This window comes from Halyomorpha halys, unplaced genomic scaffold (genome assembly GCF_000696795.3).
Source record: "Halyomorpha halys isolate HHAL.00 unplaced genomic scaffold, Hhal_1.1 Scaffold426.1, whole genome shotgun sequence".
In the NCBI taxonomy this organism is placed as follows: Eukaryota; Metazoa; Arthropoda; class Insecta; order Hemiptera; family Pentatomidae; genus Halyomorpha; species Halyomorpha halys.
In genome coordinates, this window is record NW_027108013.1 from 95,967 (window position 1) to 121,050 (window position 25,084).

A 25,084-nucleotide genomic window follows, 5' to 3' on the forward strand; every position below is an offset into this window, starting at 1 on the left:
TTACTCATTAAGTTTTAAAACTTAACTTGTAGAATGCTCAAGATTTGCCAGACAATTCGGGGTTGGGACACAAGCTAGCCACCAACCCTCTTAGGCTCTAGGGAAGGTAAAGGGAATAAATAGTTTTAATTTCATTAGAAATAAATTTTACTCAATGATACCATCTTAGGGTTAAATGGCTTTATGTATAAATTCACCCAAGTAAGTGGTATTTATTCGAAGTATCGAGTATTGCTATGTAGGTAATTCCTGTTAATCATAGCAGGGTCATTTAAATAAAATGGTTATATTACTCAGATCATACATAATTTTTTCCATAATGAAAATATTCTCATTTTGTTTATCTAATCATTATCAGTTTTCAAAGGTATTGAAAACTAAATTTGAGACTAGTAAAACTAGTAGTGTGTAACTAGTAATGTGTTTTGTAGTTGGCCAATAAAATGTTTTATTAATTTTTACTTTGTTCTTTCCTCTGTATGACAAAAATTTTAGATAGAAAGTCATTTCACAAAATTTAGTAATTGATTTATAGGAGAAAATTTGGCTGAAATGTTTTTTATTGTAGTGTTTTTCGTGAAGACTTTAACAATTAAGAAAGCTAATGTAAATTTTTATGTGCTTGGTCCTGTACTATTCTTTTACTCCGAACAATGCCTGGAATAAGCATTAAAGTTAGAACATAAGTTCAAATTTAAGAACAATTTTACAAGTTGTTTATCATCTTTCTATGAATGTCCTGTGCTTTACCTCTTTTATTATTATTATTTAATTTAAGAAGTTATTTTTTCTTTTCTAGGAAAATCCTTGTGAGCACCCTGTGGTAATATTGAAGGATGTCTCACCAGATGATGTTGAAGCGCTATTAAGTTTCGTCTACCAAGGAGTAGTGTATGTATCTGAAAAAAACCTGAATTCTTTTTTACAAACTGCCGAGCTGTTGCAGATCAAAGGTTTAGCTGGAGCAGCCTCTACTTTCAATGATGAGCATGCAAAACATGCGCTAGCGGCTAGCCAGCAGAGTCCAGTTAAGAGGAGGAAAAGTGCACCGGTTAGAATAGTGAAACACGAGGATGGAGAAGATAATAATAGTAACCAAATGGAAGCTGACGATGACTCTAGCAGAAATGATTTCGGTGAAGATACGATAGAGGATATGAAACAGGTAAAAATAACTTAACATTATATCGCTGCCCTGGAAATATAATGACATAGCTGCAAACTCTCACTACAAAATCACATTTGAAAAATGTATCGTTATTCTGTCAGAGGAAAAGGTAATGAAGCATGCAAGTCATAGTGACAGATCTGTCCTCCCTTGGTAAAATTTTTATAGGTACAATTAAGTGGATCCTAAACATCTTGTAAATACATTTTCGAGTTAACCAATACAATAAATTTTAAGTCAATTATACTCTGGTCATTATGCTTCTGGAGCAGCGATATCTGTTTAACTATTTAATTTTAGTTATTCTCTAAATCAGTGGTACCCAACCTATAATCTCCTGATTCAGACCACTAAGCCGGAAATAAAATAATGAGCAGCCTACTCAGAGGGAATTAAAGGTTCCCCATGGTAAATATTAGAAAATAAGGTGCATAAAAGTTCATTTTGAGTCATTTTTATTACATGTTTCTCTGTTAAAATCTTTCATTTAACACTAAAATTATGAGGAAATGATAAATAAAATATTATATATGAAAACTGAGGTGTCGATAGTTGACCGTAGATTACTGATTGGAGAAGATGGTCAGGGAGGGGGGTGCGGTCAGCAAAGAAAAAACAAATAAACAAAAAATATTTATTTATGACCTGAGTTTCAGGTCTTCATCAGGGCTATACAACTTAAGAGATAACAACCATCATTTAGAGAAACAAAATTGAAAAGAAATATAATTCAAACAAATTTGGAATTATACAAAATATTGAATTGAATAATACAAAATGATTAATTGATAACCATGGAATTAGACAGTAGCAGATTGATAACAGTGAAAGATGAAATATATTATTATGTAGGTTAGAAAATATATAAGTAGTGTCTAAAAAACTGAAAAACAAATTGAACAATTTGACAGAAAATGAAATATAGTGAGTGAGTGACTTATATATTAATAACAGTGTGGGTATTAACTTTTATACCTATATACCTATTATAGGATAAAGGTAGAAGAAGAAATATGGAGAATGGGAAATGAATAATGTAAGAAATATGAGAACGAGAGAAGAAACTTACAGTCAAGCGGGGAATGTTGGCTAAAACTGATTGATTTGTAGAAAGCCACACTAGAGTGAGCGACGGAAGGACAAAGGTTTCCCTGAAAATGTAACTGTCAAGAAAGACTGTTAAGACAAAACAGTTGATACAAAATGAAAATGATAAAATAGAAGTAAAGTGACAGATTTAACAACATAAAACCTTTGTTATGTAAAATTATGAAACCCAAAGGTCAAAAAATTTGAATAAATAATAAAAATAATAATAGAAAAAAAAATCATTTTCTCCAACAGAACATCTCTCTTTCACACATTCTACGAAATGTTGGTGAGACCCATTTTAGAGGTCTTTCTACATTAATTACCCCACTTTTCAACTCCACGCGTCTACACAAAAAAACAAAACTCATTAATAAGTTCAATAATCTATACCAAGAATCACTAACGAGCAAAATTTATCCCAAAGATCAAGAAAATTGGGTCCTTAATATCTCATTGATTGATATCCCCTCTAATATACTCAACATTCTTAGCCTAGTCCCTAATTTCTCCATACCCAAATCTTCACTGAAAATTATTCCAGAACTGCTTTCAGACTTAGAATACATTCTCAATGATACCGTTTCATCATTCTTACGAGAGTAAAGTGTTATCACGCATTACTATTAGCAATACTATCTCTAATTATCTCCAACCTCCTCCTCCTCCATCCTTTTCTTCCAAATTTTCTCCTCTTTTCTTTAAAGACCTTTCTTTCTCCTGATCCTTCCTTAGATCTCATGATGACATTGTTATCACTAAAGTTGACAAACAGAACAAGACTGTCATCATGAACTGCTCTGACTACAATGAAAAAGTGACACAACTCCTATCCGATTCTTTTATCATAATCCGATTATTCTTTTATATACTCTTATCCAGTCTCTTTATTATGAGAATATGCTAAACCTGATATGTGAGGTAGGTTTAAACAATGTATTGTTGATCAGGTTATAATTGAAGAGTAAATTGGATTTTAGAAAAAGTAAATTATTTATTTAGATAAGAAATAGAATAAGTAATTTAACACAATATGATAAAAGTTAATTGGAGGAAGATAGTCTGGGTGGTGGTCAATAAAGGTATCAAAAGAGTAACAAAAAACTATTTATTGAACCAACGTTTCGCCCCACTTTGCAGGGTTTCATCAGGGCTGCTAAAAATGAAGTTCTGATGTCAACTGATAAAAGTTAATGAATGCACTTAGTGTTTTCCTTCGTTTAATTATGGTTTTCATTATAAAATATAGTATAATAATATACATATTATACTTCTAAATTTGTTTGTTTATTAATTCTTTTAATTTTTATGTTTCTCTGAATGATGGTTATCTCTTTTTGTTTTATAGCCTTGATTAAGACCTGAAATTCAGGTCGAAACATCGGCACGAATTAATATCTTTTTGTTTATTTGCTGACTGAACCTCCCGACTATTTTCTCCAATTATTAGTCTACGGTGAACTATCTAAACCTTGAAAAGATATTAAGAATAAAAAGCCAATGTAAGAGTAAAAGAGTGACACTAAAGAAAACAGATGTAAAGATGGAGTTACGATCCATAACTGACCAAATATTCTGCTTACGTATCATGCTTGAGAAAGGATGCGAATATGGGATTGAAACGCACCACCTATTTGTTGACTTCAAAGCCGCATAAGACAGCATTCATAGGGGACTGTTGTACAAGGCAAGGAGAGAATTCAACATCCCTGAGAAGTTAATTAGAATGTTTAAACTAACCATGAGAGAGGTGAGATGCATGGTGCAGATTAGGGGAGCAAGATCTGATGAATTTGTCTCAGGAAGAGGGGATGCATTGGCCTGCCTCCTCTTTGATTTAGCTCTTGAAAAGGCCATTAGATAATCTGGAATTCAAGTGGGCGGAACAATATTCAGCAGAACAATACAGCTTCTTGCTTACGCTGATGGCATTGACATTGCTGGACGCTCTTTCCAAGCTGTCTCTGATGAATTTATGAAATTGGCTGAAGCAGCAAGAAAAATAGGGCTTGAAGTGAATGCAGAAAAGACCAAATACATGGTCACAGAGGAAATCCCCACGCACGTGAAGAAATCAGGATCGGAGAATATACTTTGGAAAAGTGCCAGAGTTTGTGTATCTTGGATCGCTCATAACCCAACACAATGTGGACTCCGAAATTAAACGAAGAGTCCTATGTGGTAACCGCTGTTATTATAGCCTCAGCCCCTATTTTAGGAGCTGTGCGTTGTCTAAGGACTCCAAGATTTATTTGTATAAAACAATTATTTTGCCACTTCTTCTCGAAGTGTATGGCTTGGAAACGTGGACTATCTCCAAGGCTGGTGAGCACAACTTAATGGTCTTGGGGAGGAAGATTCTCTGTAATTCTTCTCTGTTGATTTTGGTATGAGACCATTCGTTGATATTATGAATGGAGTAGTGGTAACACCTTCCAATTTATATATTTCTTTCAATTCTATCGCCAATTCCTGGTATTTTCTTCCATAGTGGAGCTTATATTATTATCGTTGGGGATTCCATCAACAATAAGTTCGGCTTTGTTTTTTCTTAGGTCTATAAGGAGGATGTCTGGCATATTATGTATTATGGCGTACTGTATGGTCTGTTATAATTGATTCATCTCAATATAGCCTGAGAGAACCTTTTTGAGAGGAGTTTATTGGGGTGGTACTTGTAATAAGGGCTCTTATCTTCAATTAGGTTGTACTTCACAGCCAGAGCCTGATGCAAACTTTTTGCCACATTGTTGTGCCTTTGCAGATATTCAGTACCCGCCAGCACTCCACATGCACCAGTGATATGTTGGATTGATTCGAGCGTTACTGAGCATAATTGACACTTATCTGGTGTTGCGTCTTTTAACACATACTTCCTATATGATCTCATGGCAATCACTTGATCTTAAATAGCAACAACAAATCCCTCTGTCTCGGAGAATAGCCTTCCAGCTTTTAACCATTCAACTGATCTCTCTTTGTCTATGGAGGCTTCGTACAGTTGGCTATAGAATCTCCCATGTAGAGACTTGCTTTTCCATTTTCGTTCATTTTGTGATACAATTGTTGATTCAACACCTTTGCTCAGATTAAGTGCAGTTAAACCAGAGTCCATCCTTGTGATGGCAAGATAAACCCCTGTTGTTTTTGAGAGAAAGTATTGGCATAGGGCCTCTTCCTGTTTGCGGCAGGCTTCTTCAATAGTTAGCAAACCACGCCTTCCTTCTTTTCTAGGTAAATACAGACGAGCTTTAGAGGATATTGGGTGATGGGTCTGTTCTTGTATACATATATTCATTTAAAATTCCGACATTTCATATACCTACTTAATAGTATTCCATGATCCGGACAACAGTTGAGAAGGATCATGAAATGATTTATATTTTCAAAATTTCTTTTGGTTCATATATTATAACTGAAAAGTTTCTATAACATCTCACGCATATACCTACCTACCTTAAATGTGTAAATTTCAGTTCCTTATAACTTATCGTTTTTGTTCTAGGCCGTTTACAAATATAAATTCTCAATCAGAGATCATTATGCGAAACTTGCTTATTGAAAACTCAGATTCAAAAATTTTAATGATCACAATACTTTTAGGTATATTTAATTAAGTTGTTTTAACAAAGAAAACAAAGTTCGAAAGATATCTTAAAAAAAATTGATTTCTAATTACCAGGATTCTCAATTTAATCATGTAACTCTATCAAATTACTGTTTTTAAGTATTTACCTATTCTGATTCCACCAACCTTAAAAAAAAAAAAAATTAAGGTCTACATATTTTTAGGAAGAGGAAGAGGGTTCAATTGGCGAGGAATCTGAGGTTGAAGGTAACGGAACTGTTGGAGAAGGGACAGGAGGAGGATACTGCAGCTCATCAGTCGACATGAGGGATGGCGAAGACAAGGAACAGCGGCTAAGTAGCCTTCAGAGGCCCGATGCTCTCTTACATCAGGCAATGGTGGCGCGGCAGCAGCAACAGTCCTCGACAAATGTTATACCGGGTAATGTAACATCTTATTGAATTAAATGTTTGAGGAGATGATAATTGAAGTAAAAGGAGAAAAATTATTTTTTTTTTAGGTCATTTTTATTTTTTCAATAGTTTCCATCATATACTGGCCTTTGAGGTGGTTCACAATTAACCTCTCAAAAGGATCTTAATCCAATCTAATTTTATTAGATACTAACTGACCTGGCAATGCTTTGCTATTGTTATATTTGAGGATGTATAATACATTATTAGAACACTATTGATAGTTTGTTATAAATTATTGTATTTAGTTAAACTTGATTATCATTATTTAGTCACATAAATTAAACCAATATATGCAATAAGGAACCAAACAGAAATTTAAACTGTTTATCAGGCCCACTTACATATCAAAGTGTTGTAAAAGATTTTTTAGGAGTGAAACAAAGTTAATATTCCATTTTAGCTCCTCAATAAATTCATAAAAACAAATTTTCGAAAAAATCGGTAAGTAAATTTTTTTAGCCCAAAATATTTTTGGCCTTTGATTTATTTTTAAAAAAATAGTATCTAATTAAACAAATTAGAACCAGAGATATAAAATAAAACATTTGATAAGTTTTCCTTTATTTGAAACCCATATTTTGCCCTCATTAGAGCATTAAATCTAAATTGTGTAGGTTAAAAAATTCAGCTTTCCAACAGGTATGTTAGGAATTGAACAAAATGCAGAGGAGTTATGAAAGATTATATGAACAGTGGTCACGAGAATAAAAAAAAAATCCTTTAAATAAATAAATTAAGGTGAATAATATTTAATTATTAATTTCTTTGAAAAATGGTATTTGAGGGTTTCAGGGTACAATATGATTTGCTCATTCCTAAAACAAACTTTGTTGATCTACTTAACTTCAGGCCTCATTATGTTTTTTAATTGTTAGTAATAAAAAAAATCATTTAATAGAATCATTAATATTTTTTATTATTATTATTTTTTATAATATTTAATTTATTATTTTTTAGAGGATTTATTTTTTGTTACCTTCTTTTGTTTTTTTATATTACATTTGATCTTTCTGATATTTAAATCTTGTAAATATGTTCATAAAAATTAATTTCTCCTTGTTAATTATATTTAGTTCATTTTTTATTTTATTGGAGGTTAATTATTTTTAATAGCTAATGTATTACTTTATTACATATAATGTAATACATCCTGTATCCAAAAAATGTATTCTACCCCTTTGATCTGTTAGTTTATCTAAACCATTATCTTTTAAACGAGTGAACTGATTTTTTCGTTTTGTTGAACTATTTACTCCAACCACTTGTGTATAAGTGGGCACTTAGTAATAATAATGGGGGTATTCATGATGTTTTAAATGTAAAATGTTTTACCATGTTGAATGTTATAAGTTTAGGATTGTGAGCAACCATATTTTAAGTCATGTATTTTATGATAAATGCATAAAAGCTCTTTTCCATAAAAGGATTTTCTGGGCAAATTTTTATAACCTTTACTTCCAAAACTTCATGTTATTGTTTACTTTTAAGTTTTGATTATAATAATTTATAACAAAATGCCTAAATTGAGTGAAAAGTGAAATTTTGGCTACTGAGTGTCTTGTTGATCTTCTAACTTGTGAGAAAAATAATCAAGATGAACCAATTGAGAACTGTCATTACACATTATTATTATCATCCATTGCTTTATTAGTTTTAAAACCATCAAAAACAATACTAACACAGTCAAAACCCAAACAACGAGCAAGTAACCTAACACGACGACAAGAAAAATGGTGACGAGCTCACCTGGTCCATTGCGTTACGTCATCATTCTCCATTTAACAGACTCTCAACCATGTTATATGTTATATTGTTATGACATGGTAAAAGAAGGAAATATTTCTGCATTAAACACGCTTTAACATGTTAAATTAAAGATCGTGAGTACCCCTAATAGCTGAGAAACCTATTTTTATATAGACTGTTGAGCCAAAACAGCTCTAATGAGTTTGATGAAACTTGCTTAGTTTTTTGCTGAAACCCTTTTCACTTTTCATATGGTGAATATATTCCTGAAAACAGTGACAAGTAGTAATGGCCGAAACTAAATTTTATTTGAGTATAACTGAAAAAAAATTAAATTTTATGGTTAAATCTGATACATAAAAATGAATGTTTGTTTGACGTTACTTTGCACTGCCGCTCATATGATTGTGATAGGGCTTTTTGATAAATGTTAAGGATTTTTTTGGGAAGAATATAGGCTGGCCCGATTTTTTTGGTAAAAATAAAAAAAAAAATTAGCAAAATTAATTATTTTTGGTGCATAGCTAAAAAAAATATACATTTTTTTCATGGTGATTTTATGCCAATCGATTTGTTCTTTCTGAAGAATAAAAGAAAAAAAAAGAAAAAAAAAAATAGATTTCAGTAAAGTAGGTAAAACGAATTTTTTAAAAGAAAAAGCTAATCATATTCCTTTTTAGTGTCGTTGGAAACCTTCAGATACCATTTTTCAAATAAATTAAAAATTATAAATTTTTCACCTGGGTCCTTTTTTTTTTTTTTATTTATTTTGGTGACCATTGTTCACATGATCGCTCATGAATACTCTATATCTTATTTAATCCTGCGTAAATACAACCGTTGGAAAGCTGAAGGTCTCCTCTTTCAACCTCAAAATTTAGATTTAATGCCCTCAATATTGCAACATATTAATTTCAAATAAAGAAATTCTTTTCAAACTTTTTTTTTTATATCTTTGGTTCTAATTTGTTTAATTAGATCTGGTTTGTGCCGTTTGGTGCAGTTTATAGAGCCTTAAACCACTGCCAAGTTTGGTGTAGATTAATTGAGTCATGTTGCATTTTATTCTATTTCTTTAGTTTTTCAAAAAGAAATCAGAGGCCAATGTGTGGCAAATATTTTGGGTCAAAAAATATTATCTTCTGATTTTTTCATTAATTGGAACTCAATGGTTTCTCGACGTGCTAAAAACAAATATCAACTTTGTTTCATTCATAAAAAATCTTTTACCACACTTTGACAGGTGAGTCAGTCTGAATTGTTTCAATATTGAAGCACAGTGAGGATTATTGTATACAACTATTCATATTTTATAAAGTATATACATGGCAATAACATAGATAATCAAATTGTCTAAAATAATGGGAAACAACTACTACTATTAAAGCCGTATTAACGATTATTCGGCAAATCGAGCTGTTACCATTTATGTTACTATAGTTACTATCTTATTACTTCGTCTATTAATTGATACGAAAGTTTCAATAGTGTTCAATTAATCTATATACATCCTCAAATATAGAAATACCGAAGCATTTTCGGAACTGCTAGTAATATAATAAAATTAAATCGAAATTTTCTTTGATCCTTTACTTTCAACCTAGTTTATGTTTATTTACTCTCTGATTTTTCAGCCCTTAGTCCATTATCAAGGAGACAACCTATTATTTTCATATTATTAACATATAAATCACTCACACTTCATACTTCCATACACTTCATTCACACGGTTTAAAAGAAGAAAGTATTTCTTGTAAAAGTTAACAAGTATTTTTGTTCTCTTTTGACCGCAACCTTGACCATCTTCATATTTTTAAAAATATTTATCAAATTAATATCTCAACAGTTTCTTTTAAAATTTCCTAATATAGCTATCTACTTAAAAAATTATATACTTTTAATGTAACAATATTAATTTTATTAAAAAAAATTCTTTTTTACATAATTCAACTTATTACAACCATTGTCAACAAAACCTACCCTCAATAGGTTAGGATTCTGTTATGACATAATACAGTGCTTAATTTATTTTTAATCACTTTAAAATATTATTTTTTACTTCTAACTTACCAAAATTTAAAAATCCATCTTTATTCATTATATTAATTTGTATAAATCAAGAAATTTAAGCCATCCATCTCATATCTAGTACATTCTATATCACATTATTATTTTATTCATCTTTTATGATCTTATTTTTAATTTATTTATTGTATAAATAATTTTTATTGACAATTATTAACTAACTACAAATTAGTTTGTAAAGGCCTTTATCACCATTATTCTGAAATATTGAGAACAACATATTAATTTTGCTCAAAATCTTAAACGCATTATTAAAGTTTTTTGCATTGGTTTCCATGGAACTCTTTCAATTTTTGTTTGTTTTTTCAATAATTCAATATAGAAAACTATATTTCTCCCATAACATTCTATGTGTTGTTTAAAAGATAATTAATTTGTCTAAGTACCTTAATTAAATAAATATATTGTACCAATATGTTTATATATATATTGTACCAAATATTCAGCGAAAAAACTTTTGTATTGGACTTAGCAGCCTTTAGGGAAAGTTGTAGGACATACCTGATATAGATTTTTAAAATATTAAATGTTGTCTCTTTGTAAAGCATACAAATTTACTGTGTAAATCAGTAAAGATTGAATTATTTGATGTATATTTTAGTTTTATTCTTTTTGATGTTAATATTATGTTTTTTTTTTATTCATAATTCCTTTTTATGTTTTTTATAGGTCAGTACCAAGTGCCAGTAACGACCGGAAACCAAGGAGCGATTCCTGAATTTCTCTCACCACAAGGTATTTATTTTATTTTTTTTATTTAACGCGTTGAAAGTTTTTAGTGTTTTTTATTTATTTTTGTTTAAGCTAGTAACCTAACAATATTTTTAATTTATATGATAGTACTTTTTATAACATAATTTATTGGTTTTGTTATTAATAATAGTCAGAAAGCAAAATGGCATGTTAATATATTATAGTTAACACTGTGATTATTAGTATTTTTATTTTCATTATGGCCTTTTTAAATTTTAATATTTTTCTCCATTGAGCTTTATTTAATTCTTTTTTTTTTTTTTCCTCTTTTCTGTAAATAATGTCTTTTTTCTTTTTTTTTCTGCTTCATATTCTCTCTCCTCAGTTTTATAATAATAATAAAAAAAGAAATATTGTGTCAAATCATAAAATCTTTATTTAGAAGAATTGATATATATTTTTATTTTTTTCTTAGTCAGTTATAGTTCCTGGATTATGTATTATAGCAAAAGTTAGGTAATCAGTTGAAAATTAGTGTTGTTCTACCTGCCGCTAAGTGAACTGAGGTTGTTAGAGGACGGCAAAATAACTTATTAGCTTTAACCGTTCCTCTTCCAATGAATTAGCTTCCTTTGATGTGCTTGTTGAGTTCAGATTTTGGAATTTTTTGACATATTGCATTTTTGACCCACTTATAGGAGTGGGAAAAGTTTGAAATTTATAACTCAGCTCTTTTTTTAAAAACTAGTAGCTTTCCCTGTGTTGTTGTCCATATATTATTTATAATTTTTTTTTTTAATTGAGTTTACAGTAGTACAGGAGGAGACTTAGCGTCACTTTCTAAAATTTATTATAAACATCTATGAGTAGCTAGTGCTCTTTAAAACTATCATAATCGAAGAAAAATACCACTAAAAACATACAAAAGTAATATAAATATGAAATGTTTAATTTTGTTGGAAAATTATTCTAAAAGATTGATATTTTTTCTTTTTCATATAAATTTTCTCTTGAAATAGAAGTCAAACAAAATTACAAAATATATCAAATCATAAACTCTTATTCAATTTGAATCTAGACCAGAATTAATCGAAATTATGAATATTTTTTTAATTGATGTAAAAATACTATTTTTAATTGATTTGAAAGGATTTTGAAAATTAATTTCAATCAGATGTTATTAAAAAAAATTATTGGGAGACAGTATTAGAAATGAGTACAGGTTCACAGGACCAAAGGATCCTCAGTTTCTGGTCTAAATAACTTTCCAGTCGCATTTTCGGAAATTTTGACTTAGAAAGAAATTTATAATTGAAACTGATGTTTGTCTCTTAATCAAAGATAGAATTTGAACAACTTTATGATAGCACGTAACTTTATTCTTTGAGAATTAAAGCATTTAAAGTTTAGGGAAATGTTATTTAACAGAAAATAACAGAAATAAAAAGAAAAATACCAGAAAATCTTAGATTATTTTTCAACTGAACTTTGCACCCACGTCAGTAGATATACTTCTCCTTTTTCCCTTCCATCCATTTGGCACCTTTCACTATCACTGGTATGCCACTCTCAGCAACATAAAATTTTAAGTCCATATGAGGATAGTGTGTCATCAAAGGAGATCGCGTCTCTTTCAGCATTGATCGTCCTGAACAGTTTTTAGTGCTGGGTTCCACCAGCTACGATCATTCTGGGTTCTGCCAACTTTTTAGGATTTTCACTCTCCTTAAATTTTTTTTTTTTCATTATAAAATTTACTTTTTGAAGTATGTAAATTTATTAACTTGCTTATTCTTTTATTTTGCACACCTCCAATAACATTTTTTTCATATTCATATTGTTTTTATTTCAAAAATTAAACAATATTTTTTTTGCTGGAAGATCGTTGATTGACCGTGCCTAATAATAAAAGAAAGATGGTGGTCCGGGTGCAGTTGAAGAAAAAACTCCAACATTGATAAAACTATTTAATGTATGTGAGCCAACGTTCATCAGGGCTCTAAAAGATACAAGCTCTTACGTGAGGTAACAAAGTAAGCAAATAGTTAACAAAAATAAAATTTAACTGAAGTTTGGCTAATTATGATTTTAAATATTTGGAAATTTCTATAAAAATGGACAATGTAAATTGAAGAAAATAAAAAATGTGTACAGTGAGGTTCAAGAAAGTTTTGAACAATTACTGAAAATGGAGATAATAACAAATAAAAAAGTAGATAACAAAGAAATATTAAAATACACTATACACTAACGATGTATAAAGGGAATAAGATTCAAATTAAGATTAAAGGAAAATATTGAACCAAATAGGAGACCTGAAAGTAGGCAATCACAAAAATGGAACTGAAGCTAGATTTATATTAAATAGATTGTACCTGGACTATCTTCCTTTTATTTTATTTTTTTTTTAATTATTTTGGATTATTTCACATATAAATGTTTTATTGAAACTGTGGTGATATATATAATAACTTTCTCGAGTTCTTATTCAGTAATTTAGTTAAAAATTCTGCAAAACATTCATGTATCTGCTGATTGCTAAAATAGATTCACTGGCACATGCGGGTGATAATAGTAGTAGTCATGGTTAAAAAACAGGTATTTAAACTTAATTTGGCCAAATATAATAAGCACTATATATGTATGGAATGTAATCATTCCATACATATATAGTGCTTATTTAAATTTTAAAAAAATTGTAGTTTCAATTGTTTTGTACCCCATTTTTCCTGATAAGAGGACTCGCTTTCTTGAGGTATGAGGAGGTTTGAGGGACCGAGTGTTATTTGTCGAGGTCGTCAACTGTGATTAAAGTTAAAAGATAAACAGTAATAATTTGAAGTGTTACTAATGTTGAAAAGGGAGTTAGTACCAAAATTGAAGTTTACTTATATATTTATCCTTTTAGATGTGAAATATATATATTTTTTTTTGTGGAAAACAGTTTATTCACAGTAAATAATAGGCTGGTAAACCATATGTAACTCATAGATTGCAGAGATAGGCAAAAATTAGTTATAGTTGAAACTAATAGCTAAAATTGTCATGGATATGATATCAATGGTTCATTCATGAATTAGGGTCGTTTCCATAGCGATTTTTATGTTTTCTCATACCCATTTATTGTTGGTTATTATAAATAAACAATTTTAAACTTTTAAATTCCTTATTTCTTACAAGTTTTTGATAATAAATACTTTATACATCAAAATGTAGTTGACCACACCCCTGAACATCTTCATAATTTTTAATATTTATTTATAATTCTAATACTTTTTGAACATAATTATATCGAAACCAAAGTAAACATAAAGATTATTTACAATGTTAAAAAAATGTTCATATTAATTATTTATCCACAAAGTTAAAATAATTAAAATTTAATTGCAACTTGAACTATATATTTAATTATTTATTTCTATTTAATTATATATAGAATATTAAAAATAAATTATATATTGTGGAAAATTGTTAGAGGAACCCAGTTTTTTTCTACTTTTTTCTCAATTAATAAATGAAAATCTCCAGAAGAACAAAAAAATTATAAATGCATATTGGATATATTTGAGCAATTTGTGATAACAAGAAACAAGAAAAGTATTGATAAAAAAATTTAGCAAGATTTAACGATTAATTTCTCCGATCTCAAATCTCAGATAATATTGAAATTTTATCCTGCTGACAAATCTGATAAAAAAACACAGCATAATATTCTTGAATGCTTTTTAATGAAAAGAAACGATATAAAAAAGAGAGTTCTATATGTATTTTTCGAAAAATTTTAATTTATCTAATTTTGTAAATGTAAATATTCTAATTATGTATTTTGTTTTGGTACATGTGTACCAGTGACCTATAAAGGGTTAAATAATATTTATTATTTAGTTAAAAAATATTTTTTTATTTTATGAAAAAATGTTTACTATTTTAGTATATAAGTTCCTTCTTTTTCATGTTATTGATCTTTGAACCGAATAATATATGATATCACTAAAAAAATTTTTATCAGAATTTTTGGCGCTTAATTCCTTTTAAGAACAATATCTCAATTGTATGTGGGTAATTCTTAAATAATGCTCGACTCTCAGGTGCTCATTTTAAACAAAATGTACATTTCCAAAAGAAAAAAATGCTGAACATTCTTAGATTAGCTCTTTGATTAAAACCGCTATTGAGGAAAATATACTTAGGAAATTTTAATTTGAAATTTTCCCACCTGTTCTCGAGGTTAAAAAGAAGAAGCCATGGCAGTGAAGACATTTATAACCGCTAATTTTAATTTATATTTAGTTATATATTTATTTCTGCCCACGCTCAGCGGAGAAGGGGGTGAGTTAAAATAAAAGAGATAATCAAAAAAGGAAAAACAATAAAGAATAAATCGCTCATTAGGCACCACGTTATTTTTTTCCTTGGAAATAACGGAAACCGGGAAACAATATACTTACTATATGACTTTAACTATGACCACTGGTGGATACCTTTACAGTAGACAAAAAGCAAACATAGGGGAGATACCTGTGGAATTAACGTAATATTAAGTGAACAAAAAAAACATAAGTAAATGAACAAGTTGAAAATAGTATATTTGTAAAAAATCAAAGCTTTATAAATAAATGTTTAATAAAAAAATATATGTACACAAAAACAGAAAGAATATTTTATCAAAAAAAAAAAAAAAATCTTATAGATTGACTCTAACTTAACTTAAATTCCCTAACTAACTAAATTTACTTTAATGTACAAAAAAAGAACATAAAATTTTAAAAAAATTTAGTTCAAACCCCATGTAGTCCTCTTATCTCCTTTTCCACTGTTTCACCTTTCCAAGAAGTATGAAGACGACCCCGGCCTAACCCTCACAATCCAAGATGAGCTGAAAAAAGGTTCAAGCCTGCACTGCACCGACCTGTTCTGGCCGACCTACTGCCTTGCACTCCACTATCCCCACTGTAATGTTCCCCCACTACGCATCACCCTTATCTACACAGATATCACCAGTGTTCAATATCAAACCATTACAACCGTAACACAGGAACAGCCACAAATAATATTTAATATGAAATAGCAATGAAATATATAAAATCATTTAATGCTGAATTACTATCAAAATATTTTAATTAAGTTCCCATTTCACGAGGCTAATAACATGTGAAAAAAATTGACTGAAAAAAAAAAGGACTACTCTACCAAGTAATGACAAAAAAATGTCATAACTATGTAAAAATTAACGTCAATCTATTTTCTAATTATTGCAAAATAAATGGAAGATGATTTTTTATTTACTTTGTTTTATTTAAGTTTACATAATTTAAGTGTTTGTATGATTCAAACTCTATCCATTATAGTCTCAAAACTTTTTATTTCTTTTATACGTCCAACGTTTCGGCCAATCCGGCCATCTTCAGGGACAATCTACTCAATACCACTTTGAAAACATATAATTTAACAACTCTAAACTTCATGCAGGCTATTCTGCCCAGGTCAAATTATCAATATCTAATTGGTCAATTATCAATTAAAAACAAAGTCAATTTATTTATCTGCAGACACTATTCCTTAAAACTTTTATCACAACGATAAAATGATAAAAGTTTTAAGGAATAGTGTCTGCAGATAAATAAATTGACTTTGTTTTTAATTGATAATTGACTAATTAGATATTGATAATTTGACCTGGGCAGAATAGCCTGCATGAAGTTTAGAGTTGTTAAATTATATGTTTTCAAAGTGGTATTGTGTAGATTGTCCCTGAAGATGGCCGAATTGGTCGAAACGTTGGACGTATAAGAGAAATAAAAAGTTTTGAGACAATAATGGATAGAGTTTAAATTATTTATTTAAAAAATTACCAGTCTCAAGAAAATATTAAGATTATAAATAAAGTGTTTGTATGTTTTTTAGTCCTGATAAGATCCTACAATGTTTGCTCAATTTAAATAGCTAATTCACTATTTGAGTTTTTCTTTGACCGTGCCCAGATCATCTTTCTTTTATTATTACACATGTTCAATCTGCAATCTTCCAGCATTGTAAAATAATTTTGTTAATTACACCAATTTAATTTCTAGTCATAAGAAGTTTTCTAAATAATGCCAAAAATATTTGTTTATTTATTTAAGAAGTCATTGTAGTATGAAATGGAATACTGTTAAATAGAAACTAAATGATACTGTAGTAAAGTATTCATGGTTACCCCCTCCTTTTTTAGTCTTATTTACAAGCGACACCGATTATCAAATAAACATGAGTTATAACATTTCTTTTACTTTCTTTAGTTCATTTAAAATGTCAAATTAAGATAAATTAATTCATTTTGTCCAATATCACGAAAACTATTACTTCTGAAAAAATAAATGTCATAAACTACTTTATAAATAAAATGTAATGGTTATACCAACGATATAAGGCCCACCGGTATTAACTAAATAAACCTGGTATTAAATAAATAAATAATACTTAACAATACAGTACTAGCTATAATTTGAATGTTAATAAACATCTCTACATCTAATAGTTTTTGAGATATGGTTTCCTCAAAAGAAATTCACCAACCTCTGATTTTTCAGTAAATTTTTTTATGAAATGTTGCAGTTTAAAAAGCTATATCTTGGAAACTATTGAACGTAAATAGTTCTATTAGGGCTCATGTTTTAGCAAATTTACTCTTCTTTAAATGATGATGTCTTACGTTTTCTACTGTTGGTGGTAGTTTCCAAGATATAGAACTCTGAATGAAAAATTAATTTTTTTTAACGTTTTGTAAACAACCACCATTTATTATTACCCCTACCTATACTTGGCAGACCCACCAATTTTGACTAGTAATATACATAGTTTTCATTAACTTATCAAAAATTGGGTTGAAATAACTGCCTTTTTTTTCATTTTGGCTCTTGTTCTCTAAAAATTGTTTAAAAAACCTATTTATTAGTCACCATTATCTTGTAACACATCAGGGCTAAATGAGAAAAAGATGCAACCATTGTAAAATATGATGAAACTACATTTGGAGTTTAAATAAAAGATGGTGTATTAAAAAAAAAAAGTGATATGAAAAATGGAAAATGTAATAAACTAAATATACATAAATGAATTTAATATTAACTAATAACAAGTAGAGTAATGAGTGATAAATTGTAAATGCACTACTGGAGTGATAAATAGTGAAATAATAATAGGTTTATATTTTATACATTTTATGTTAACGAGGTGTTTATAGCTGACCATAAATACAATGTAAGGAGAAGACGGTAAGGGTCAGTAGAAATATAATATATATGAAAAAATAATAAAGATGAAAAATCTGATAGTGTTTTATGGAAATAAAGAAAAAAAATAAATTAACATAATTATAAATGTTTGTAAGGAAACGATATAAATGATACAGTTAGAATAATTAATATATCCAGGTAAAATTAACAAAATATAATAAAAAAAGTGATATATTTTTCATCTCAATATTCTTACTTGATTTATTAAGATGTTAAGGTGAAAAAACTTCCTTTATAATACTATCAATATTCTATTTTTGTTTGCAATACATTTCAGGCTTCTCCATTCTCAAGTACTAATGCTCTTATAATTATATCAATTAATTTAACATTATCAACAATTTTTTATATATTAAATTAAAAACATATAATCAATTTTACCTTATTTGTTAAATAAATCCATATATTTTTGAAATTTTGTCATATGGTCACTTAATTAAAATTTATAACACAAGAGTGTTTACAGAGTATCGTTCACTACTGATACATTCATCTGTCCCTTAAGCACAAATCAATGTTAGATTATACTAGGCATGATCTCTTCGGACATATCAATATGCCTGTGTGCTGTTTGTTTACCTTCCTATTGATATATTTAATAAATTTTGCTATTCAAGTTGAATATTATGGTTTTGAATTGGAAAATTTTATTTTTAAATGTTTTTCCTGATTCCTTATGTCTCTCCTTATATGTATACCTTATTTATATGTCTGCATAATGTTTAAGTTTTTTAAACAATTCAACATTGTTTATACAATTTCGTTCACTATAGATACATTCATTTGTCCCTTTAGCACAGATCAATATTAAGTTATACTAGAGATTACCTCTTTGGATATATCAATGCCTGTTTGTCTATCTCCCTATTGATATGTCTATATTTAATAAATTTTACTATTCTAGTTGAATATTTTATTTATTCTTTTGTCTATATATATTTTATAATTTTTGTTATCTGAATTATATATTTTGTTACATTTATATTAACTTGTAAGTTAATTAAGAGGAGAAGATTGTGGTGGGAGTGTGGTCAACAGAAAAAAAAATGCAAAGAAACAAAAGAATATTTATTTGTGTTTTTTCTGCGACCGCACCCCCACCTCCCTCCCGACCATCTTCTGTTATATTTCTATGGTCAACTATCTTCATCTCATTATAAATTAATTATTCTTGCTACGCAAATTTCTGTCAAGCTCCTCACTCTAGCTACTACCTACTCCCACCAGTATCTTTTCTGTCTTAAATCCTAACTTTAGGTCTACCAAGATTCAGTTAAGCATCTAAATTGTTTTTATTTTATTATTCTATGATATTCCCTTGTTTTCTCATTTGCCTAATCCCTTGATTTTTAATTGAACCATACTTGCATCTAATTTACTTCCTCACTCCTTCTTTCTTTTAATTTTATAATATTTGCCGTTACCTCTATATATTATTATTTAACAATTCAAAACTCTAGTGGTACATTCACAATTTTATCACTCATTAGTGTACTTTTTATTAGTTAATATTCTACTCATTTATATTTATATTTATATGTATATTTTCTTTTTGTATTACTACATTCCCTTTTTCATGTATCATATTTTTTACAACTTCATATCTTTATTCTTGCAATCTTATCATGATTTACAATATTTGTATCCTGTTTCCCATTTAGCCCTGATGAAATTGTGGGGAAATGTTAATTATTATTAAATAGTTTTTCTGCTATTTTATTACCTTCCTAAACTGCCGTCTGGATCATCATCATCATAAAACTAAATAAAAATAACTTTATTAAAAAATATATTTAAGAGATTAAGTTTATAATACTTAATTTCATAATAATTAATAAAAGTTAGTGACTTTTACAGGTTAAAAGCGGGAAATCCTTATTATTTTTCAATTTTGAAATTGCTCAGCTTCTGTCCAGTATCTTAAAAGTTTGAATTTACGAAACTATTATCCTTCCTACTGTTCTTTACGGATACAAAATATGGCCTCTAGGGGAAGAATAGTGCTTTAAAGTTTTTGAAAATAAAGTATTATAGAAAATAAAATATTCGGACTAAAAAAGGACGAATTGACCAGAGAATTTTGAAGGCTTAGGCCTCTTGTCCACATGGAGCATAAAGCTGCAAAATCAATTCGTCCTAATTTGCAGGAAATCGCACAAACAATCCAAAAATGTGGCTCGATTGGAGAATACATCTACTGGGTCCGTATTGTTCTCAGGTCTACAAAGAGGTTCGAAATGTGAACTGATTTCATTACTACTAACAATTGTCAATTATTACGAATATACAAAATTAAAAAAGATACACTATTTTGAAAAACATTAAAATTAAAAAAGATTTAATCGTTATTACAGACTTCCATATTTACAACTAGGTCCCTCAAATATGGTTTGCCTAAGTTAAGGCAACGTTAAAAACGTTAAAAATGTTTTTAAAACACTGAATATATGAAGAATTCTAATAATGAAGTAGTCATACAGACATTAAATTTATATAAACCTATTATTTAAATTACATATCGTCCTTAGTGCTAACCATGTATTGAAAAAAGAAAAGAAAAATAGAGTTAATATACAAATTATCAATTATTAAAGTTTATATTCAAGACTTAAAATCTTTCAATAATCATAAAATTTAAATGAGTACCAATAACTCGAGTTGAAAAAACTGTTGAACGTAAGAGTAACCCTTGCAAATATCTCTTGTCAGTAGTCTAAAAACATAAAGATCATGAAAGGAAAATATCAATTAAATTAACCGAGATTGGTTTAGCATTATTAAATTCAAAGTAGCACTTAATTCAAACATGATAAGATTTTTTTTAATTTGATCAATTATAATCTAACAAGATTAGACAAATAATATAAAGAAAGGAATATTATTTATATAAAAGTGAACATGAACAAAATGAATAATTAAACGATTAATAGTAAATAGATGTGATTATATTAGTTTATTTTGTTTATATTGCGTTTGGAAAATTATAATTGAGGTTTCAAGACTAAGGGAGATGATGGCAGCATTCAAGCATGTCAGGTTTTTCCATGTTTCCACTAAAACATTAGGGGTATTCATGATCTTTAGTTAAATGGAAAAAACTTATGATAAATAGAGAAATATTTCCTTCTTTTACCAAGTTAAAACAATATAACATGTAACATGGCTGAGAATCTGTTACTAGGTCTGTTAAATGGAGATTGACATGACGAAACAGACCAGCTGAGATTGTCACCGTTTTCCTTGTCGTGTTAGGTTATTTACTCGTGTTAGGTTACCTTACACAACATTGAATTAAGGAGACTGAACCTGATATTTATAATACAGATTATAGCAATATAGTTGGGCTTAGTAATGAACAGATACATAAAATGTAATTAAATTGAATCTGAGGGGTAGATTGGAGCTTAGGTGCTAAGTTTGCATCAAGATTAATCTGGTAGATTTGGTTTTGGGCGTGGGTTATTGGACAGAGGTTTACGGAGAGCAGTTGGTTGTATCAGTATCAAACCTTCGGGCTCGCTAAGCCTTTATTATTATTGACCTTTGACAAAACTTTTTCTCAGCTGTATGCAGAGTTGGGCAACAACAAAACTAATAGTTAAAATTGTCATGTATATGGTATTTATTTATCAGTAATTCATTCATGAATAAGGGTTGTATCCATAGCAATTTTAGCTATTAGTTTCAACCCATCTGTGGCTATACATTTAATATGAGCTTTTTTTTTTTTTGGCTTTGTGTTTAAAAAATGCAATTGTGAAAAGTGTTGTGTTGTTTGAAAAAAACTTGATTACTTGCAATGGTATGAATTTATATTAACCCATTTCTTCCCAGAGGTACAATTACACGTCTGCTATGTTTACATCGCTTCTTTGCTTGAATGCAGGCACATCTCACAAAAAAAAAAAAATGAAAGTTTTGAATTTATTTTGTTATGGACATGTTCTAAAGATATTACTGTAGACTTGGGTTTCTTTTGCTACTGTAGTTCTTCTATAGACTGTTCCAAAAACTAAGTAGGGCTGTCAGTAGGTATCACAGTCTACAGTACAATATATTACGCCTCTATTCAAGAAAAACAGCGATATTTTCTTTTCTTTATTATTTTTAAATTTTTTATTTCAATTAATGTCTAAAGTTTAACATTAGTATATAAATTGTTAAAAATAGTTTTTAACAATGAATAGTATGTTATTGTTTAAATAACTTTTCTTTATGTTCTTTAATTTTTTCTGGATTATCTCTCTAGGAAGTCTTGTGAGTCAATTCTTTTAAAAATTTTTGAGATTAAATCACTTCCATCATTTGAAATAAATTATTATTTATTTATTCATGACAATTGTACAACGTTTCGGGACCACTGTCCCATATTCATACACTATAAAAACCTATAACAATAATAAAATCTATATAACACCAACTTCATCCTTATATATTTTATTTTATACAATAAAAATCACCTCATGATTTCATATGGGAAATCATGTCCACCATTTGTGCATCTTCACTTCTCTCTGGCACAGCCATCATTCTACATTTCTTACTATCTCTTTGGACCTATCTCATGTCTAGTGTGCTGTTTGGTTACCTCCCTGTTTTGTATTTATCATGAACTTCGTGATTTTTTATTTTTCACATAATGTAGAATGATGGCTGTGCCAGAGAGAAGTGAAGATGCACAAATGGTGGACATGATTTCCCATATGAAATCATGAGGTGATTTTTATTGTATAAAATAAAATATATAAATAAGGATGAAGTTGGTGTTATATAGATTTTATTATTGTTATAGGTTTTATAGTGCATGAATATGGGACAGTGGTCCCGAAACGTTGTACATTTGTCATGAATAAATAAATAATAATTTATTTCAAATGATGGAAGTGATTTAACCTCAAAAAAATTTTAAAAGAATTTAATTTTTTTTTTGAAGAAATATACTCAAGACAAAAATTCTGCATCTTGACTACTTCAAACTATATCATTCAAATTCGTTTTTTTTAATTGAAGGAGTAAGTGGATGAAGGGGCTATGTAACATGTTTTGATTTTTTGAATCTTTAGTGTGGATGAAGGGGAAAGATTCCTATCTAGTTAGTGTGAGGTAATCTAACCTCAAAATCCAATTAATAAATAAGCTATCTAGAAGTATAAGAGGCTATGTACATTTCAAAATATAACAAGTTCCAACAAAAATAAATGGAACTTTGTTTTCTTAAAATTGACTTACTATTTGTAACATAACCACTTCAACTATAATATATACTCCTGAAGTCATGTAAAAATTGAAAATAATTTTTTTGCCACATGTTTTAAACTGTTTGAATCCTTACCCAACCAGTGTTCTCGATGTAAAGAAGCATCATCCAAAAGAATAGGATAAAATTTTTTCATAAATTAATGTAAAAATATTCAACAATCCTATTCTTTCTATCCTTAAGCATAAATGGGTTAGTCTTGTCTACCAATCTGCCATGTTTTTCTGTTATTAATTGCATTGTTTAATCCATTTGCTTTTGATTCATTGGTTTTTATTTAATATTTTTGCAGTGTTTTTCTTTTGTTATGAACTTAATTTAATCCAGATTCCTATTAAAAACTTCACTAATATGTATTTTATATACAATTATAGTAGTATACTTTCTTTGTAAAAATTATAATTCAACTATGATTTTTGAAAATTAGAAACATTTTTTTTTTTTGTGATACATTAGTTTATTTTTAGATTCAATTATTCTAGAGATTTTTGTTGTATATTGTTTTTAGTGTAATTAATTTTGCTATATTAATATATGGTTAAATCCTTTAGCTCAGTCCTTATCCAGCTCCACCTATCCTCACAATTCTTCTCCGAGGTTGTGTCCTGAGAGTCAGAGGCTATAGTAACTTCACTCAGCCTCCACTGGTTTAAAAAAAAAAAATATGAAAAAGTATGGTATTAATATGGAGTTTTCTGGGAAGCGTAAAAAAAAAAAATAAAAAAATTTCTTGTAAAAGTCGGGAATTTAGGTACCGAATTTGGTAGACATCCTGAAATAATTGTACAAATGAGTCAAGCACACACCACCAGTGATTTATTCTTGATTCATCATAGACTGCTACATATTTCTGTAAAAGCAGCTTTGATAAATGTCCCCTTAAAGAGATGTTTGTAAATTCAGTTTTTTTGCTTATTTTAAAATTTTTCCTAATTGTGGAGGTATTGTTTATCATTGGTAAAATTTTGGAGATAATGATTCAGGAATATGCTATAAATTAAAGCTTTAAGTAAATATTTTTTTATTGTTTTATGTGTGCTGACATTCTATTTTCTTCTTATTCTCATTATGTGTGAACTCCATCTAGGAATAGATGATAGTTCGTATTTTCCTACCATTAATACTACTATTGGTACAGTCAATGAGAAATTATCTATAGCACTGGTAATTCTGTTAGTCCCTACCATTATTTCTTTCTCCCTTAACATAAAACTTACCAACATCTTTTGTCGCCAGCTTAGGGATACCTATTTGAACTTTGGTATTTCCATCAAATTAACTTAACTATACATGAGAATAAAGTAAAATGGAATTGAAAAATGAAATGAAGTTGATTGGGAAAAGAAAACTGAGTATTGTATCAGAGTTACATTGTCGGCTGTTATCGAGAGAATGATTGATAATAATTCTTTGATTAGCAAGAGACCACATGGGAGGCCAACAACCAAATGGATAGTCAGGATCAATAAAGCTTCATGCAGCGAACTGGAAAGCAGTTGCCTAAGATAGGTAGGTAGGGATGGAGAAGGCTGGTTCTGATTGCTAAGGATCTACAATGTCCGTAGAGCCAACTGAAAAAAAATAAAAATAATAATTGGTTGAGATTGCTGTTAAGTAAGTAATTATTGAAGGAGTTTGTAGAAAGAGACATAAGTAATGGTGTTTTTAGTTGAGTGCAGTTTTCGGTATTATTCTTAATTTATCTGTTTCCTAGTGAATATATATATA

General features: G+C 28.9%; 1 protein-coding gene across 5 annotated transcripts in view; it reads left to right on the plus strand.

The window, feature by feature from the left end:
- LOC106682591 (protein bric-a-brac 2) overlaps positions 1–25,084 on the plus strand; it is a 59,137-nt gene that overhangs the window by 2,661 nt on the left and 31,392 nt on the right. For all 5 annotated transcript variants that reach the window (XM_014423531.2, XM_024361908.2, XM_014423534.3 and 2 more), the window contains exons 3-5: positions 800–1,165; positions 6,050–6,266; positions 10,802–10,867. In XM_014423531.2, coding sequence (XP_014279017.1) covers positions 800–1,165; positions 6,050–6,266; positions 10,802–10,867 — 649 coding nt within the window. The remainder of the gene's footprint in view (positions 1–799; positions 1,166–6,049; positions 6,267–10,801; positions 10,868–25,084) is intronic.